General features: G+C 34.4%; 3 protein-coding genes across 4 annotated transcripts; 2 read left to right on the forward strand and 1 right to left on the reverse strand.

The window, feature by feature from the left end:
- The first annotated feature begins 347 nt into the window (after window positions 1–347).
- On the forward strand, window positions 348–4,017 carry LOC130828418 (CASP-like protein 2A1). Its single transcript, XM_057694399.1, has 3 exons — window positions 348–740; window positions 1,682–1,799; window positions 3,595–4,017. The coding sequence occupies exons 1-3, from the start codon at window positions 520–522 to the stop codon at window positions 3,871–3,873; spliced, it is 618 nt and encodes a 205-aa protein (XP_057550382.1). The 5' UTR covers window positions 348–519; the 3' UTR covers window positions 3,874–4,017.
- Window positions 4,018–5,260: 1,243 nt separating this feature from the next.
- LOC130828420 (60S ribosomal protein L31) lies at window positions 5,261–7,562 on the forward strand. Its single transcript, XM_057694402.1, has 3 exons — window positions 5,261–5,415; window positions 5,521–5,639; window positions 7,146–7,562. Exons 2-3 carry the CDS (start codon window positions 5,557–5,559, stop codon window positions 7,423–7,425), a joined length of 363 nt encoding a protein of 120 aa, XP_057550385.1. The 5' UTR covers window positions 5,261–5,415; window positions 5,521–5,556; the 3' UTR covers window positions 7,426–7,562.
- A 1,522-nt stretch (window positions 7,563–9,084) lies between these two features.
- On the reverse strand, window positions 9,085–11,910 carry LOC130828419 (uncharacterized). 2 transcript variants are annotated; one of them, XM_057694400.1, is made up of 7 exons: window positions 11,707–11,910; window positions 11,568–11,629; window positions 11,367–11,450; window positions 10,654–10,708; window positions 9,722–9,857; window positions 9,496–9,546; window positions 9,085–9,412 (listed from the first exon to the last, which is right to left on the reverse strand). In XM_057694400.1, the coding sequence occupies exons 1-7, from the start codon at window positions 11,819–11,821 to the stop codon at window positions 9,313–9,315; spliced, it is 603 nt and encodes a 200-aa protein (XP_057550383.1). In that variant the 5' UTR covers window positions 11,822–11,910; the 3' UTR covers window positions 9,085–9,312. The 2 variants fall into 2 exon arrangements, with proteins under 2 accessions (XP_057550383.1, XP_057550384.1); XM_057694401.1 differs by having other exon boundaries at window positions 11,568–11,624; window positions 11,707–11,871.
- Between the last annotated feature and the right edge of the window lie 1,234 nt (window positions 11,911–13,144).

The following is a 13,144-nucleotide window of genomic DNA, read 5'->3' on the forward strand; positions in this document are numbered from 1 at the left end:
CATTAAGTATATAGTAAGTAGGCATTAAAGATATTATAAGTAGACATTAAGAATATGGCCGTAAGTAGGCAGTAGGCTAAATTTTTTTGTGGGCATTAAGAATATTGTAAGTAGGTATTTTAAGTACTTTAACGGTGGGCATTAAGTATATTGTAAGTAGGCATTAAGGATAATATAAGTAGACATTAAAGATACAGTAAATGAATATTACGATTCAATGGGTTGAGCCTGAGAGACGTCTCTCAAAAAAATAATTTTTCAGGAGACCGACTGAAAGAACACAGAAAACAAAAGAGAGACGACTACAAAAGATTTAAAAAAAAAAAAAACATAGTCAGGCAAAAGTATGGAAGTATACGTAACATAATGACCATAATGACAATTAAATGCTACTCATCCACCCCAACCTACACCCTCCATTTCCCAATCTCGTTTTAAATGCAGTGCCCAATTATTCATTTTCTGATCGTTTTCATTACAAAATTCACACAACAAACCAAATAGCTAGAAAGATCAAAAATGGCAGAGAAGACGATATTGGAGAAAGAAGGAGGAGTTGTTTTGATGGAAAAAAACAAAGAAAATGAAGAAAATGGTAAAATAAGAAGCATGCGTACAGCAGAGACATTGTTTAGATTGGTACCAATGGGTCTTTGTGTTGCTGCTCTTACTGTTATGCTCAAGAACTCTCAAACTAATGATTTTGGTGCTCTTACCTACTCCGATCTTGGTGCTTTCAAGTATTTTCACTTTCCTTTTACCTCCTTTTTTTTCGGAAATTTCATGGGGTAACTTTAAATTTTTGATTTTTCTTCCTGGTATATAAAATGGAATTTTTTTTAACTTTACATATTTTTACTTAATGGAATGACATTTTTTCAAAAAAGAATGTTAAGATCACTTGACCACATATTTTAAAATTTAGTCGAAATAAATACATAATTTAACTTAAAACTTAAACATTTTATCTACCACATGAAAAAGTTGAAAGTTTAAGGTCACTACATAAATTTTAAAAAAAATATTTGTGGAAAAGCAAAAAATCAGGTCACCACGTGAAATTTCCCTTTTTATTACCTACTCCTACTCCTACCTAGCTAGGGTTTTATAACATATTATGGGGTCTTAATTATCGGCTAAAGTTTTTGGTTAAATTGATTTTTTGACATGTATTAAAAGCCTTCATGACAAAAAATTATGAATTTGAATCTCAACCACTCCTCATATAAAATGCAAGATGATGAAGAAATTAAAGAGTTGAGTTAGTATTTTAAAGTGAAAGTCATTTAAAAATAAAAGAGATAATACAAAAATTATAATACAGAAATTAAAAGTGGTCGTGTCATTTTAAAATAAGAGAAATATAAAAAGTCAAAGTGGAGGGTTATGCGTCAATATAGAAATGAGATAAAATTAATTGGAGGAACTAAAATAGATTGGGATAAATTGAGAGGTATTGAGGGAGTATATTTTGTTAACCACTAAACCACGTATTGGATAATGATATGAGTTATCTAATTAAATACTCAATTAATATAACATAGAAGAATGAGAGTTGTGAAGCTAGTATAACACATAGAAATGAGTTTTGGACCCTAACTATCTTATAATGATAATTTAGATTTGCCACAATGAAAATTGAGTTGAATTTAAGAATGTAAATGTGGAATGTGGAATGCAGATATCTTGTTCATGCGAATGGCATATGTGCTGGTTACTCCCTCCTTTCAGCAGTGGTTACAGCCGTACCTCGTCCTTCTACAATGTGCCGTGCTTGGACCTTCTTCTTCCTTGACCAGGTTCTACTTAATTTTTCATTAGTCTATTTGGGTAGAATGAGTTTAAACAAAAAAAAAAAAAAAAAAAAAAAAAAAAAAAAAAAAAAAAAAAAAAACTATTCTACATATTACTCATTGACAGGGTCGGCTTTAGGGTAGTTTTGTGATACAACCGTTTAGCTAGGGCACAACTCATGAAGGGCTCAAATTTAGTTAATCTTTATAATTAAAAATTAATTAGTGCACAAGTTGCTTCTAGCATGGAAAAAAGAAAAAGTATATGATGCATAGTTAGAGAAAAAAGAATCGAAAATTTGCTTATATAAGGGCTTTTGTTTATTTTTCACCTAGAGTTCAAAAATTATCAGGACGACACTAATCATTGAAATGAAAGGGTTTAAGATGTGTTTGATGAAGAACAAGAGGTAAAAACAACAATGAAAAACATAGCAACTAGTATCGGAGCCATGAAACAGACACAAAAATTAATATCATTAATGATTCAACAAAAAATCAATGAACGAAACACTTGAGAGCAACCTCTCAAGTATAAAGATCTCACCTTTAATGGAGAATACTCTTAATCTAATACAAAGAAGAAATTCTCTTGGTTTTCTACCCTTGTTGCTTCCTATTTATTAGTCTCTCTTAATATAGTCTATAACACATTAGAATAATCCTAGGCCTCCTTATATAGCCTATAACACATTAGAATAACCCTCGAACAAGTAGACTCTTTACTCCCCAAGAAAAGCCCACAACAGAAAACACGTGTTTTCGTCTGCATCAGTGTGCTCGAACGACCATCATATGTTCTCGAATGAGCACTATGTTCAGATCATTCTCTAGATGCTTCGTGTGTGCCTCATTCAAGGCACCTCATTTCCCTCCTCTTGCCTCGTTCAAGGCATGAACCTTCTTTTCTTATTCAAGACATCTATTACTTTGTTTAAGGCACTCCTCTTGCACATCCTTGATCACCTCACAAAGCAACCAAAACTTAATCCCTCATATTCCATTACACACACATCATCATTCTCCAGGTTGCAAGTCATGGCATGGACTCTGAGAGGATCAAAGTCTATCTTCTACACTAGGAGAATTAACACTTGTGATAACAATCATACTTTTGATTTTGATTATTATCCTTCGATTAAATTTACCTAATCTCGTTAAAGCTAAAGATTTATAATCTTCTAAATTTGGAATTATAAAAAATCAGCCATCAATGGTGAAAAGACAATGCCTAGGGCGGGAGGGGTTGTCGCCTCTTTCACATGATCCTTTAGCTAGCTAGAAGTGTGGATGTAATACATGCTCTACAATACATAGTGCTATATTCCACTTGAAATAGTTGTGAATGAGATTTAAACCCATGACTATAATTTCTCACGACGTTAACTTCTGATATCATGTCAAAGAATCAATTCAGCCAAAAACTTAAAGTTATATACTCTATCAATCAATATAGTTAATAAAACCCCTGTCAAGGAACCAACTCAACTAAAAGCTTAAGTTGATGGTTGAGGCCCCATGATATGTTATATACTCTAACACGCCCCCCTCACACGAGAGTCTTTTGGAATTGAAGTGTGGATGCGACACAGGCCCTCTTCATACCTGACGGCTGACGCTGACTATTCCACTTTAAATGAGGGGTGGTTAAGATTTGAACCCGTGATATATTGTTTCACTGGCTCTGATACAATGTCAATAAACCAATTCAAACAAAAGTTTAAGCTAATGATTGAGGCCCCAGAATATATTATGTACTCTAAGAGCCCCTTTAACAATGAATGAATGTGAATGAATGCAGGTGTTGACATACATAATCATAGGGGCAGGAGCAGTATCAACAGAAGTAATGTACTTGGCATACAAGGGAGACCAAGCCATCACATGGAGTGCAGCATGTGATAGCTTTGGAGGGTTTTGCCACAAAGCCACAGCTTCAGTTGCTTTAACATTTGCTGTCATTTTATGTTATGCTTCCCTTTCTCTCGTCTCCTCCTACCGGTTGTTCAGCCGATTCGATCCGCCCGCCTCTCCCGCCAGCACCGTCAACACCTCACAGATGGCTGCCTTCCATGCTTGACCCACAGGCGACACTGATGAATTAACTATGTCTTTGTGTACGTTTTGCCCTCGTCTAGGAATAAGATATGAAATATATGGTTTACTTATGTGTATGACTTTGATATTATATGTTACGTTATGTCACTGTGTACTCTCTTGATAATATGTAGTATCAAGTATGTACTATTTTCTATTTTTTTTTTTGTCCACTTTACTTTTTCATGTATTTTTAAGAAAACTTTGAGCTTCGATATCTCATAGTAGGCAAAATAAAAAATTGTAAAAATTTATTATTAAAATTATTTGCATCAAAACGAATCTAATAAGATCTCACATGAATATATTTTGTCTTGAATATATACTTTAAAAATTAAATTTAGATTTTTCTCTCATAAAGTGGAAAAGTGGAAAAATTTTAAGTGAACAAACAAAAAGAAACGGATGGAAATACTATATTTAGAGTTTGGCTATTGTAAATATTTTATTTATTTCAATTTAGTTTTAACTATTGTTTTGAGTCACATATTTAAGAAGCTTGTTTTCTTGTACCGGAAATTCTATAAAACTAATTTAGTCGTGTAGAATTGAATTGAATTTATAAACTATAATTAGCTAAATTTGCCAAGGGACTCCTTTGGCCGCATTTTACTTTATGAGTACGAGTTGTCACCGTCATTTCCTCCCTAAATCCTATTCATAGTTTTTTTCTATGAGCGGGATGTATTAGGTTGGATGATGATGATAAATTAGCTAAATTTGAGTGAATCGGATTGTCTAACTATATCCATCAAATAATTTGAAAAATTCTAATAATTTCAAATTTTGTATCAAATTGTTTCATTGTGTGATACTTTTATATAAGGAACTCAAAGAAATGTCTGTCACAATTAGTGTTTCTAATAACACAAAACCTCGCCAGCGACGGTCTCATATATTAAAAACGTTTATGTGGGTCGATTTAAAAGCCAAAAACTAAAAACTAAAAATGGCCAAAAATCCAAAGATTAAAGAATAAAAATTCAATTTTTACCTTAAGGGTATAAATTCTGACATTAAAGTGATTAATTTCAACTCGAAGTAACACTTAAATAGATCAATAAAAAATTTTTAAAAATTTTGTTTTGACCTAAAAGTGATCAATTTCTACTTACAAGTTTATATCTTAAATGGATCAATTATATTAAAGTCTTTAATTTTCGATGTTAAAGTTATCAATTCTGACCTTAAAGTGATCACTGGCCAATTAAATGATTAGTTATAATTTATAAAAAAAAGTTAATTTTGACCTTAAAGATATTAATTATAATTTTAAATTAATCAATTATACTGATCGCATATTATAAAAAATTATGATTGAATCGATTAGGTAGGTTGTACTAATAAATCACAACTTTTTAAGGGCCAACATGTCCATGATCGAAAACCCAAAACCCAGGGGCCAGGACCCGAGACCCAAAACTCAAAGTAATGAAGGGGATATTAGGGTTTTTAAAACTCTCGTCCTTTACCATTCCATCCTTTCTCAGCCTCTGCTCCACTCCATTTGCCGTAACGTCACCAGGTATCATTCACTCTCACCATCAATTCTCTTTTTTTCCTTTCATCTACAGATTTAATTAATTCTTAAATTTGGATTCTGTCGAATGGATTTGTTCAATTTATGCAGGAAAGGTAAGTTTTTTGGAAAAAGGAGGCAGCAAAAATGGTTGACAAAACAAAGGGAAGAAAGGAAGAAGTTGTTACTAGGGAGTACACCATTAATCTCCACAAACGTCTTCATGGATGGTGCGTTCTTTTATTTTTGTCGACGTTTTTTAACTGGATTTTGGTTTTATTGGGTTTTTGGATGATTAAATCATGTGTGTAAATTGGGTATTCTTCAGATTGTGTTTTAAGTTTTTGGAAATTGTATGGCTTTTATTTTATCATTTTGTTTAAAATTGAGTATCTTTGTTATATATGATTATGCTATTATCGATCTGATCTGCTAGCTTCTGGTTGAAAATAGTTGAAATGTGAAAGAGTTTGATTCCGTGTTTAGAATGTAGTGTATGTAATGATGTTACTGATTTGTGATGTGGGTTGTTTATGCCTTTGATTAACAGTGTTTTAGATGTTGCTTAGAGTGTCTGGTTTTGTAAAGAACTCTTTTCATGAAATTGGTTTTACCATTAATCAATATTGTATCAAATTCCTGATACCATTGTTACCCAAAACTACATTCGGTTCAGTATAGTTTACAAGACACGAACAAGAAACACAACTTAGATTGAATTTGGAAGGTCTGCTTAACCGGGCCAACACCTTGATCGATTTTCCCTCATTTCGTGGCAATTTGGGAAGGATGTTCCAAGATCACGGACTTGTGGAATATGGCGACACCCCACGTCTCATGTTTCTCTATGCCTGATAAATGTTTGTTGAAAGTTTTATTTTTTGTGTTTTGTAAACATTGCTGTTTTTTTTCCCCAAAATTGTGCTTGAGCTGTGAATGTATGTGACATGGATTTTGTTTTTGTTTTTTATTTCGTTGGGTCTGCTGTAATGATTTGTTATTAGCACACTTTCTGCATTCTGGCTTTGCTTATGGACGATTTGTTAATGTTAGCTATTTGTTCTAGATGATGTGCTATGGTAGATTCTTTTTAAGTGTTGGTTGATTATGGGGAAGAAATGTTTGTATGGTGTATTCTTGAGGGAAAAATGTTAGTTCAAATGGTTTGTTTTCTTTAGTATTAGTTTGATGAAAGGTGTTTTTGTGTGAAGTTATTAACTATGAAGGGAAAATGTGGAATTGATGTGAATTGCTTTTTTCTAGTGTTGCGTTTTACCGAGGTGCCATGTATGAATCAATAATCAATAGTTCAACACAGTGCCACATGATTCGCTAATCACCTTGCAAATCGCGAATCGCGAATCGAAAATAGCAAATGCTGGTTAATTTTAGGCTATTTTCAAACCATTTTGAGCAAATCGCAAATTCAAAAGCTAACTAACTGGCGAATTATGTTTCATTGGTTCAGTTTACTGCTCTTTATTGTTCTGCACTTCAGTGATCATAGAGTGTTGTAAATACTCTGAATTTACATTGACATGTAAACTCATCCTAATGGACACGAAAACTGTTTTGTTTCCTAAGATTTGTGTCATTAGTGACTCTTGGAAGACCTTATTGCATCTCTGGTGTTATCGTTAAATGGTGGGAGGGAATTTTTTGATTTTAGATTTAGGTGAACTTTATTGCAAATTCAACTATTGATTGCATTTCGTTGACACTAATTTGTACGGCAGCACGTTCAAGAAGAAGGCACCCAAAGCCATCAAGGAAATCAAGGCATTCGCTGAAAAGGCAATGGGTACCAAGGATGTTCGAGTAGACGTCAAGCTCAACAAACAAATCTGGAGCAGGGGTATCAGAAGTGTTCCACGGAGGATCAGAGTTCGAATTGCACGCAAGAGAAATGATGATGAGGACGCCAAGGAGGAGCTTTACTCATTGGTTACTGTTGCTGAAATTCCCGCAGAAGGTTTGAAGGGTCTCGGTACTAAAGTTATTGAAGATGAAGATTAAGCGAAACCTTTTTGGATGAGGGTAATGGATAGCTTAATTATTTTCTTTTTGATGTTTTGAACAGTAGTGGATTTTGATGATGTTTACTGTACTGAACTACTATCTTCAAATGAATTCGGATTCTGTTTTGTTCTTAACCATTGTCCTTCAAATTTGTACGTGTTTCGATATGCAAAAAATCTTGCTCTTTCCTTGTTCTATCTGGATTCAGGGGAGGTTCTGATCAATATATTCGACCGTTTAGGGCCCTAAAAATTTTGGGGCCTAAATATTAATTTTTGTGGTATATGTTATATATTCAAAGATACAAAGTTTGAAAATATCACAATTTTTGAAATTGCATCGGACCTTTAAAGAATATATTAAATTCTGCTCCGCCCCTGTCTGTATTAGAATCGTTCTAGTAGTGGTGAATCCAAACGTTGGTATATATTCGAGTACGAAAGAGTCTTATACTTTGCTCGTCAATGGAATCCTTTTCAGAGTGCTGTATAATTTGGTCGCAGATGTTTTGATGCATAACGAGCTTTTAATCCAAGCAATGTACGAGCTTTGTGTAGGTTAACGTCGAGATCACCATACACGAATAATCGACTACAAACTCATCAGCACTAAGATGAAAGACCCAAAGAGAACCACAAATAAGTCGTACACAACAAGTCACAACTGTCGGCTGATTTACAATGGTGACAGCCTGCTTGGTCATGCCTTTTTGTGCTAAATTGACATGAACAATTCTAACTGGTCATATTGTTACAATTATTTAACGGATATTTAAAGAATAATCCAACTATTTGCTTGAATATCGGCTATCTTATACTCTTTCCTTCCTCGAAAATTTTCACAGTTGTACAGTGTACAAAGATTAAGTAAATAATGGGACTATTTGAATTTTGTGTATGATATTAAAAGATTGAAATGTATAAATGAAAAAAAAATAAAAATTCATAAAGACGGATTAAAAAGTGTGGCAAGAGTATATATGCCCATGTAACATTCACATGTATAATTGGTACCAATTTTAAGTGCATGATACTTTGATCAACCAAAAATCCATTTTGTCAAACAAATTATTTGATACTTAAGATCAACGAAAACTGCATGTATTATTGACATCATTTAATTTTAACAGAAAGTCTTTAACTCTTAAGTCGTAGTTCACCTTATTTGTTTTGATGAAACTAATGAAAAAATTTTCAACACGTTTAAATTTGGTGGTGAACTTTCACATTATCTCTCTTCCTTTCATACACAATTTTATTCTCTTTTTGTCTTCCACATATAACTTTTCCGTCAACTTATTTTTATCTTATTCTTCAACAAGTCTGCCAAAAAAAATAACAGAGGGAGCAACATTCTAAACATCATAACTATAAAGACTGGAGTAAAAATATGTAGAAAATACATTGCATATGAAACTTCTAACTTACACCAGTCTCATTTGATTTCATTATCTGCTCCCTTCTCCAACAGTCAAAAACAGTCTGTTTCCGTTTTTTTAACTATCCATATCCAATCTCTGTGTACAGTTTGTTATGCAAACCTGCAGATTATACTTAAAATGGGGAAGGCTTAAATTAAGCCTTCTAATGCAGCACAGTTTCCTAATTTTGGATGATAACAAACTAGCAAATTTTCTTGTTGGATAGTCGTGAGACTGGCGGTGACTTTGGAAGAAAATCTTTAAAAAGTTCTACTTCATACTCTTCGTTTGTGTGTAGTGTACAAGAACAAAAGTTTGTGCAAATGATGTAATATAAGAACAAATCTACAAGCATATTGTAACCTTGCAGAATGGTTCACCTCCTTTCAAGAAACAACTGGTTGGTTCAAAGCCACTCAGTCCTCAGGCACACAAGAGATTGACATTGGACGCCGAAAATGAAGTTAGCTTGCTTTGTAAGCATACATGTAACTTCTGAGCTTTCGAACTTCCTCCGAGGATTCATGAAGCAGATGATCCACATATAGGCATATTGCAGTTCCACTGTAGGGGCAAGAATTGTGACAGTGTTTAGCATGAAAGGTATTAATCTGAAAAGCATGCAAATAAAAGTCTCTATTATGTACCTTAGGGGACCAAACGGAAGCCAAATGACATCCCATCTGAACTTTGGCAATCTACAATACATAGTCGAACATTTAAAAGGTAAACACATGTAGTAATTTATTGGTTTAAGAGTAGTCTGTATATGTTGTGCGATAGAACAAGGCGGTTGAGATACAATAGTTAGTATCCAAAATTTTTGGGTAACATTTAATGGACTATCACATTGATGAGGAGAATGTTGCTTACTTAAGCATGTAATACAGCCAAAAGACGGCAAGTAATATCCCACCAAGGACAGAATACCAAATCCACTGTCTATGGTGCTCTGAACTCTTCATGAGCCCTATAATGGCTGTTGAACACGCCATAACAGCTAACCAATCTGTTAACCATTACATTAGTGATGACGAAATTAAGACTTATTGCACCAGCAACCAGCTCTGACATTATTGAAGTTGATAGATGTAAAACTACTAAGAAAAACATCCATTATTTACACAAGTTCAGCTATGATTATTGATTCAGATCTGATTAGAAGGATTGTGGAATACTCTTAAAGCATAATATCAAAAAATGTCATAAATACTACCACAAATTTTTCCTTCTTTAATAATTGAAGAGCCAAGCTTAATTCATGGCACTTCTTGTTGACACTGAACATTAAAACATAAAAATGAGTAGAGATTGAAGAAGGGATAAAAAGTGACACACAAAAACAATGCCTTCTCACATCTCTGTTAATGGACAAAGAAAGATATAGGTGAAAACAATAAAAAAAACCTATATTCTTTTATAAGCTTTAGCTATGTTGGAGTGATTGAACGAAAACATGCTTATGGACTATAGTGTTATTGCAACTATGGTTATGCCATCAACACAATATGTTCTACTAGCGCTCCTACATCTGAAGAATGAAAAGATGTAACTATAGAGAACACAGTCTTCATTCTCCCTGCCCCTCCACAAAAAATTTCTCTCTCTCTAGAAGGCCTTGTCCATCAGCAAGTAGTACGTCAAAAGTTGAAACTACAGTCTACAGTTATGAATTCAGACACTGCAACGTATATAGATGCACTGTCGTATTGTAAAATATTTCCACCTCCAAAGACTACCTTGGTTATGCTATTTGAACTACTAAACAAAATTTTCGGGAAAATAGGCAGGATCGACAAAGATACCTGCAAGTATAATAAGCCGTGAGCCAATGTCTTCCATGAAGTAAGCATGATAACGCTGTTCAAGACAACGTAGGATACAGCGTGCAAAAAACAATTAAATCCATCAGGCATCAGCAGAGTCAAAACCATAAAGCAAGAAAATTCCAATGTTGCCAAAAATCATTCCCACACTATATCAAGGATCAGCAATAACTGATACCATACCCCCACAAGGCCACAACGGCCACAAGCGGCAAGACAATAACATGAAATGCCCCCATCCATTCACAAGCATAATTGATAATACCACAAGTTTCCATAATCATCAATCCAAAATTACAACTACAGAGTTTATTGCCTGAGCAAGACTTAACACAAAATGTCATACCCTAGAAGCAGAACCAAAATTAATTTTCAGGTTAGTATACTACATTCCCACTACTCACTGCTCACTGCTCACTGCTCACTGCTCACTGCTCACTTAGGTTCACACACCCACATATAAACATGACTAAAGTGAAAAATGACGATCATAAGATCATGTTATTAAGTATGTTCAACTTTACAATTGCATCTTGTCTATAAGGAGTTAATCAACATCATCATGCCAGAAAATTTTCAATCAATCAAAATTTTGGAATACATCTACCAAATAAAAAATGTAATCAATAATGACACGACGAATAAACAAAATCAAAGTTAATTAAAAATCTAAAAGGGAAATAAGAATATACCAAGTCCCAAGGATGAGCAATTTGATGATAAATCGAGAAGAGCAGAAATGCTATGTAACATGACAGCAACCCAGCAAATACACTCTTTACCATTTCACATATTAAAAAAAAATAATTAAAAAAAAAATCAACATTCAAATAATGTAAATGAAAATAGCCCTAGAAATATAATTCGAAGAAAATAAAGATTGAAAAATATACCCTCCATAATCGACTTTGCTGGGAATGTAACTTTTCAAGGGATCGGACCAATTCTTCCTGCTCTGAAACAAAATACAAATACTTTTTTAAAAAAAATGAATTCCCACGATGAGCGTAAAGCCCTAGATAAAGAGCGTACCTTGAGTATCGATAGGGCGCGCATCATCGACGGTGGGAAGAGAGAAGTTTTCGTCGTGGGAATGGCGGGGGGAAGAGTTGAATTTTCGAGTGAGCCTCTTCATCGTCGTCGTCATTCTATTATTGTACAAGTATGTTCAGTCATCATTCTTCCTCCTCCTAAGAAAAGTATAGCTTGATGTTAGAATAGTCAACCTTTTATCTGAATTACTATAGTCTCACCTCTTCATTGGGATTAAATGAGTCTATTCCCAGATTATGGCTAAAAAAAAGACTAATTCCCACTTTGTATTTTTTGGGAGAGTATTTTCCACAATACCGTCCACGTGGAAAATTATTTTTTTTTTATTTTTTCAGACAAAACCGCCACTTGAGATGGCGGTTTGCCTTAAGCACAAAAACGCCACATGAAGTGGCGGTTTGGTCAAGGCAAACCGCCATCTCAAGTGGCTGTTTGGTCCAGGTAAACCGCCACTTCATGTGGCGGTTTGCTTGTGGCCTGATTTTTTTTTTTCTTTCATTTTAAAATAGTGAACGCAACATGCATTAAAGTAGTTCAATACCATCTATTCCATAATAATCAATTATGAACCGGCTTGTTTTGAAAAAAATAATTATGAAAATAATACAAAGATATATTACAATTATGAAAACTCATACAAGAAGTTCAAGTCATATAAGAATATACAAAGTTTGTTAAACTACAACCCCCGGCCCCTTTTGTTTTGCGCACCGGTGGATGATGATGGTGTGAACTCGTCAACATCCGCAATGACATTAAGAGCAGGAGCTCGTCGTTGACTAGCACGCTGATATGTGATAATCCTTTGCGGAGGCGATGGATGTGGAGGAGGAGTGTTGATGGAAGCCGGGGGAACGAACGGCGATGGATCAACTGGGCTCGGCATCGCCATGATCGCTGTTACATACATAAGTGTTATAAAAATCATTTAAATATTATCAGATTCAACATGTTATTACAAAATTTAAAAAAAAACATACTTTCTTGACCTTCGAGGGCATGTTTTCTTATTATGATCACTAAATCCACAAAAGCTACACATGTTTCGAGGACGCGTCAACGGTGCATCCATTTCGTTCCGTAAACGAGTTGACCGCGGACGACCCTTTCCACGCTTCATTGAGGGATCTGGAACAACTGTAGGACCATTCCAAGGATCGCAAGTGAACATGTCTGGACGGGCATGAAAGACTTCTTATATATCGATACGTATTTTGTAGTGCGAAATGAAGGGTCCACAAAAGCATCGTACGATATGTTACGAGCTCGACAGACTGCAAGAACATGTGAGCACGGTAACTTGAAGATGGTTGGTTTCTAACATGTGCATGATGTTGCTGTGAGGTCAACCATGTAGGATTTTCCACCTTTTCCTGCTATCCTATTGCCACAACAATAATAAAAAAAAAACTTTGCA

Source organism: Amaranthus tricolor, chromosome 12 (genome assembly GCF_026212465.1).
Source record: "Amaranthus tricolor cultivar Red isolate AtriRed21 chromosome 12, ASM2621246v1, whole genome shotgun sequence".
NCBI classification, from domain to species: Eukaryota; Viridiplantae; Streptophyta; class Magnoliopsida; order Caryophyllales; family Amaranthaceae; genus Amaranthus; species Amaranthus tricolor.

Bases quoted from the DNA above. Each gene is read 5' to 3' on its own strand.
- LOC130828418 (XM_057694399.1), top strand. From the start codon at position 520: ATGGCAGAGAAGACGATATTGGAGAAAGAAGGAGGAGTTGTTTTGATG. The intron at 741-1,681 runs GTATTTTCACTT...TGTGGAATGCAG, and splicing joins TCCGATCTTGGTGCTTTCAA to ATATCTTGTTCATGCGAATG. The intron at 1,800-3,594 runs GTTCTACTTAAT...GAATGAATGCAG, and splicing joins CCTTCTTCTTCCTTGACCAG to GTGTTGACATACATAATCAT.
- LOC130828420 (XM_057694402.1), top strand. From the start codon at position 5,557: ATGGTTGACAAAACAAAGGGAAGAAAGGAAGAAGTTGTTACTAGGGAG. The intron at 5,640-7,145 runs GTGCGTTCTTTT...TTTGTACGGCAG, and splicing joins CACAAACGTCTTCATGGATG to CACGTTCAAGAAGAAGGCAC.
- LOC130828419 (XM_057694400.1), bottom strand. From the start codon at position 11,821: ATGACGACGACGATGAAGAGGCTCACTCGAAAATTCAACTCTTCCCCC. The intron at 11,630-11,706 runs GTACGCTCTTTA...ATTTTGTTTCAG, and splicing joins GCGCCCTATCGATACTCAAG to AGCAGGAAGAATTGGTCCGA. The intron at 11,451-11,567 runs GTATATTTTTCA...GAAATGGTAAAG, and splicing joins AGCAAAGTCGATTATGGAGG to AGTGTATTTGCTGGGTTGCT.